Genomic DNA, 6,443 nt, shown 5'->3' with positions numbered 1-6,443 from the left:
AAATAATGTTATTTTTAGCAGCATCATATGACCCCTTTAATTATCCCGGTGTTCGGATCAGAATATGTTGTTATAGATGCAATATTATTGCTTATAAGTGGGAGATAACTGATTGCCACCATCATGAGATGTGAGTTGCAGGTTTTCATGGCTTTGATTCGGTCAGCGCCATCTTAAGCAGAACCAGAGAAATGCAGAAATATGTGATGATGATGATGATCAGTATGAGTGGTGTGCAAATCAGGAGACCAAAGCTAATTTTTCCCATTAAAATATTCATAGAATTATCATTACATGCTAGTCTATAGACAGGATGATGATCACAAAAATAATTATCAAGCACATTAGATCCACAAAAGGAGAGTCTATTCACTAAACCCACAAATACAGAAAAAAATGTCACAGAAAAAAAATCCATATCACCCCAATGATCAGAAACATGGCTGGTTTGGTTACAATGGCATGATAACAAAGAAAACAAATAGCCACCAGCCTGTCATAAGCCAAAACAAGTATGTCAAAGACTGCAGATTCATGGAATGAAATACAAAAAAACATATTTGCTAAACATGCTTCATATGAAACAACCTGGTGCGCAAATAAAAATGTGTCCATGACTTTTGGAATCAAAGCTGAGCTTCCACACAGATCAGAAAGGCCCAGATGAAAAACAGCAATGTATTTGGCTGTGTGAAGTCTGCGGGCCAAATAAATGATACACATGATAAATTAATTCCCCAAAACACTCACAACCTACACTAAAGACATGAACACATAGTAATATTTTGCATGTGGGATATTAGAAAAGCCACTGAGGAAAAATCTAGCAGGATGAACAAAGGTCACATTTGCGAGGAGTTTGACTGCATGGAGCTCATGATACCTGTTGTCTGATATTTTATGTCACCTGTGATTAAGAACTGTTATAGAAATACTCTCAAAAATACAGAATATTTCAATAATTATTTATAAAATAAATAAAAATGAATATTTAGAATCTATTTAGAACTTTTTGTTTTGAAGGTAAGAAAGGAATTGCAAACAAGCTTTTCTAGGTTTCAAGCACAAAGGTTTTAAACACAACACAATTATTACACAAAACAACACAATTACTGTTTACAACACAATATGTGTTACAACTACAAACAAAATAAAACTTGCTCACAGCTGATAAACAGAGATTAAACCTGTAATTATTATTTTTAATTTCTCCTGCTGCATTTCACTCTTCTTTCTGTGGTTGTGTTCACTTTGCGTTGTTTGTACAGTTCTTTTATGGATTGCATGACCTCCTCTGACTTTAGAGTGTATATGATGGGATTCAGCATAGGTGGTATTGTCTGTGACAGGGAAGTGTTAATTATCCGGTCATTTGGATGCAGAGGTGATATTGTAGATGCAATAGTAGTACTTAAAATTGGCATATAAAAAATTGCCACCAACAGGAGATGTGAAGTACAGGTTTTTATGGCTTTGATACGGTCAACACCATGGGGAATCTTAAACAAAACCAGAGCAATGCAGAAATATGAAATGAAGATCAATATCAGTGGCGTAAAAATCAGGAGACTATAGCACATTTTAACCAAAAAAATAACTAGAGAAGTATCATTACAGGCTAGTCTATAGATAGGGCCATAATCACAAAAATAAGTATCAAGCACATTGGATCCACAAAAAGAAAGCCTGGTCATAGAACCTACAAATACAGAACTCCGCGTCACCGTAGCGCCATTTTGGAGAGTATCCACTGAACGCTGAACGAGGAGACGAATTGTTGAATAAAGTCATTATTTTTATTTTTTTTGCGTACAAAAATATTCTCGTAGCTTCATAAAATATTTTAAGGTTAGTAAGAGCTACGGCTTTTGCAGAGAAGTGAGGAATGAAACGTCTGTACCACCCAACTAGCCCCAGGAAAGATCGTACCTGCTTTATTTGATGTAAGTCGCTCAGCATGCTCGATGAACTCAATCTTTCCTACCTGAGGGCGTATAACTCCATGCCCCAGTATATATCCAAGGTAAGTAGTTTCTGTTTTGGCAATGGCACACTTGTCTGGGCGAATGGTAAGTCCTGCTGCTTTTATCCTTGCCAGTACCTCTGTCAGATGCTGTAGATCAGGGTTCCTCAAATCTTGCCCTGGACGGCCAATGCACTGCAGAGTTTAGCTCCCACCCTGACCAAACTTACCTACCTGAGATTTTCTAATGATCCTGAAGACATTGATTAACATGCTCAGGTGTGTTTGATTAGGGTTAGAGCGAAACTCTGCAGGAAAGTGGATCTCGTGGGCCAGATTTGAGGATCCCTGCTGTAGATGGTCCTCCCAGGTCTTACTGAAGATAAAAATATCATCCAGATATGCTGCTGCAAACTGCTCAGTGCCCCGAAGAATCTGGTCGATCATTGTCTGGAAAGTAGCAGGTGCTCCGTGAAGCCCGAATGGTAGGACTCGGAAATGGAAGTGTCCAAAAGGAGTTTTAAAAGCTGTTAACTCTTTGCTGTCTGGACTCAATGGTATTTGCCAATAGCCTTTACATAGATCAAGTGTTGTGAGGAACTTTGCACTACCAAGTTTTTCTATTAACTCGTCTACTCTGGGCATGGGGTATGGGTAAAATTTACTCTCTGCATTGAGTTTTCTGAAGTCCAAGCAGAATCAAAGTGTTCCATCCTTCTTTGGAAACAGGACGATGGGATTATTCCACTCGCTGGATGACGGTTCTGTAACTTCCAGTATCTGCATGGTCTCAATTTCCTGTTTCATTGTGAGTAACCGTTTCTCTGGCACTCTATAAAGACATTGGTGAATTGGTTTACTGTCTTTCAGGTAAATGTGATGCTGGACAAGGTCTGTTTTACCAGGTGTATTTAGAAAAAGCTGGTGAGGGATGCTCTCCAGCAGTTGTCCCCTCTGCTCCGCATTCAGATGTTACAAATCCACGGATAGTTGGTGAGGGATGCTCTCCAGCAGTTGTCCCCTCTGCTCCGCATTCAGTTGTTGCAAATCCAAGGATAGTTGGTGAGGGATGCTCTCCAGCAGTTGTCCCCTCTGCTCCGCATTCAGTTGTTGCAAATCCAAGGAACAATCGTCCTGATGAACAGGTAGGTACTGCTCCTCCACTTTATCCTCCTCCTGAACCGCACTCACCAGCAGCTCCTTTTCAGCATTTGCTGTCGGCTCTGGCTGGGAAGCTTGTTCATGCCACTTTTTCAGCATGTTAATGTGGAAGATCTGCAAAGGTTGTTGTCTCGATGGAATTTCAATCTCATATGTAACTAAACCAACTTTGCTTTTTACCTGGAATGGACCTTGCCATTTCGCTAGAAGTTTGTTGTCTGATGTTGGAAGTAATAACAATACTTGCTCTCCCAGTTAAAAAGTTCTTGCTCTTGCTTTCTTGTCATACCAGGCTTTTTGCTTAACCCCCTGGGGTCAAAGCCCGCACCAGTGGGGGCACAGGTTGTTCAGTTCCTGCGTCCAGTTTTAAGATTGTATAAATTAATATTGTATAAATGCAATATAAGATATAAGATTGTATATATACAATATAAGATTGTATAAATTGCTCCGCTTAGATCCTCATCTCATCCTTATTTGCAACTGTTTTGTGACAGATATCCAGTGTCGAAACAGAGGCTTTCTCACTGGATCGATGAAGCCATACAACTGGCTTATGCCTCCCAGGAAGTGGACTTCCCTGTTGGTATTCGTAACAGCTTCACTAGAGGGTTGGCTTCACCTTGGGCTTGGGTTAAAGATATATAAATTCTGGACATTTGTCTGGCAATGGGATGGTCTTCGCAGAACACCCTTGCCAGATTTTATAATTGTGATTTTATCATTTCTTTTTGCAGAAAGGTGGGCTGTCATTGGACGCTAAGACACCTTATGGCCTCAACATTTCTGAGCTCCACACACTGGTGTTTTTGCTTCTAAATGAATTGATGTATTTGAACAAATCTTTTGAGTATTGACTCAATGACTCAGACAGTCACTTAGTGCCACCTACTGGCATAACTGTATAACCTGCAGAAAGTGTGACTGAAAAGTCTTGACTGTTGCAGTAATACACATACTGACAACAGCTGAATTCTGAAATGCATAATAGCATACAGTACTACTCTTACTATGTGAAAAATAGGAACATTGTATGCGGGAGGTCCAAAAAGTGTAAATTTATTATGATTTTACTGACACCTCCTTAGTACAGAAAACATTTAGTGTATTTTATTTTTAAAAACTTTCTTAAGATACACGTCTTCAAGAAAGTGTTGTTGTCACATATAAGCAGGCCAGTGTACTGTTTTCATCTTCTTTTGCATAGTTTCTTTCTTTCTGTTATTATTTACTAGGCGGGTATATAGATGCAGAAACCTGTTGTGTGTCATTATACTGAGCACTGTGTATATTGTGCTGGGCTTACTCAATGTAATCACTTGTCATAATTATTGGCTATATTTATGTTGTTTAAATTAACAAGGTCAAGGTGACGAGAGGGGCGGGGCCGAGAGCCGTGGGAACGGAGCGAGGCCGGTGGAGTAAATGCTAATGCACGACACCTGCGCCACTCACCGACAGTTCTTTTATGGATTGCATGACCTCCTCTGTCTTTAGAGTGTATATTATGGGATTTAACAGATGGTATTACCTGTCTCAAAGAATTGTTAATTATCCGGGTGTTTGGATCAATAAATGTTGTTAAGGCTGCAATATTATTGCTTATAAGTGGGAGATATCCGATAGCCACCAACATGAGATGAGAGGTGCAGGTTTTCATGGCCTTGATCCGGTCAGCTCCATGAGCAATCTTAAGCAGAGCCAGAGCAATGCAGAAATATGAGATGATGATCAGTATGAGTGGTGTGCACATGAGGAGACCAAAGCTAATTTTTCCCATCATAATATTTATAGAATTATCATTACAAGCTAGTTTATAGATAAGGCCTTGATCACAAAAATGACTATCAATCACATTAGAGCCACAAAACGAGAGTCTATTCACCAAACCTACAAGTACAGAAAAATATGTCAAAGAAAAAATCCACATCACCCCTATGATCAGAAACATGGCTGGTTTGGTTACAATGGCATGATACCGTAAAGGAAAACAAATAGCAACCAGTCTGTCATAAGCCAAAACAAGTAGTGTCAAAGACTGCAGATTCATGAAATGATATACAAAAAACATATTTGCCAAGCATGCTTCATATGAAACAACCTGGTGCCCAAATAAAAATGTGTCCATGACTTTTGGAATCAAAGCCGAGCTTCCACACAGATCAGAAAGGGCCAGATGAAAAACAGCAATGTATTTGGCTGTGTGAAGTCTGCGGGCCAAATAAATGATACACATGATAAATGAATTCCCCAAAACAGTCACAACATACACTAAAGACAAGAACATATAGTAGTATTTCACATGTGGAACATTAGAAAAGCCATTGATGAAAAATGTAGCAGGACGAACAAAGGTCACATTTGCAGAGGAGTTTGACTGCATGGAGCTCATGATTCCTGTTGTCTGGCTTTTTCGTGTCTCCTTTGATGAAGAACTGTTATAGAAATACACTAAATAACAGAGGATATACAAGTAATCATTTCATTTCCAGTCATAGTGCTTTTTAGACAAAATGCTTGGGATTTCTTTGATATAATCATTTTTACCAAATAATAAAACTGGCACTGCAGTAAAACCATTAGAGAGAAACAAAGGAAACACATATTCTACCTTCTCCAAAGCTGCCTGAATGACATTACTATACAAGCCATCAGACAGGTTGATATTTATATTCATAACTTGGGCTTGGGACTTTAGTTGATGGAGCAACGCTTCTCCCTATAGACTTGCACAAGAAGGGGCAGGAGTAAATCAATGTAACTTTTGGAATTTGTAAGCCATTATCTAGAAAAAAAATATTTAATGTATACATATACAACTTCAGATTATATATATATATATACACACACACATACACACACACACATCAATATTAAGATACATACAACATTAAGATTGAACAAACTGACTACAGTTATTGTTTGTTTGTGGGTCTTTCTGCCTTTAGTTTTGTCTTTAACAAGTGAAATGCATGCTCAGTCGGGTAGAAACCAGGAGATTGACTTGGCCATTGCAGAATATTCCACTTTTTTACCTTCAAAACCTCCTGGGTTGCTTTTGCTGTATGATTTGGGTCATTGTCCATTTGTACTATGAAGCACCTCCGTATACACTTCAGAATTCTTACGGCTGCTTCTGTCTTCTGTCACATCATCACTAAACACCAGTAACCCAGTGCCACTGGAAGCCATGCATGCTCATGCCATCACACTGCTGCACCATGTTTCACAGACAATGTTGTATGCTTTGGATCATGAGCTGTTCCAAGCCTTCTCAATACTTTTTTTCGTCCTGTCATTCTGGTACAGGTTGATCTTA

The 6,443-nt window shown here is 39.0% G+C and overlaps 1 protein-coding gene and 1 pseudogene across 1 annotated transcript; both read right to left on the bottom strand.

Moving 5' to 3' along the window:
* Positions 1–23: 23 nt before the first annotated feature.
* Positions 24–878, bottom strand: LOC107741169 (olfactory receptor Olfr180-like; annotated as a pseudogene).
* Positions 879–1,202: 324 nt separating this feature from the next.
* On the bottom strand, positions 1,203–5,534 carry LOC107741179 (olfactory receptor 1-like). The gene is made up of 2 exons (XM_016553791.1): positions 4,656–5,534; positions 1,203–1,340 (listed from the first exon to the last, which is right to left on the bottom strand). Exons 1-2 carry the CDS (start codon positions 5,514–5,516, stop codon positions 1,203–1,205), a joined length of 999 nt encoding a protein of 332 aa, XP_016409277.1. The 5' UTR covers positions 5,517–5,534.
* Between the last annotated feature and the right edge of the window lie 909 nt (positions 5,535–6,443).

This window comes from Sinocyclocheilus rhinocerous, unplaced genomic scaffold, assembly GCF_001515625.1.
Source record: "Sinocyclocheilus rhinocerous isolate Xijiao unplaced genomic scaffold, SAMN03320098_v1.1 scaffold1307, whole genome shotgun sequence".
Classification (NCBI taxonomy): domain Eukaryota; kingdom Metazoa; phylum Chordata; class Actinopteri; order Cypriniformes; family Cyprinidae; genus Sinocyclocheilus; species Sinocyclocheilus rhinocerous.
Note: the sequence above shows the minus strand (reverse complement) of the source record. Positions and strands in the feature narration are given on the sequence as shown.

Coding starts and splice junctions, on each gene's coding strand:
- LOC107741179 (XM_016553791.1), bottom strand. CDS start 5,516: ATGAGCTCCATGCAGTCAAACTCCTCTGCAAATGTGACCTTTGTTCGT. Junction 1,341..4,655: donor TTAACAATTCTTTGAGACAG/GTAATACCATCT, acceptor TCCCTGTCACAG/ACAATACCACCTATGCTGAA.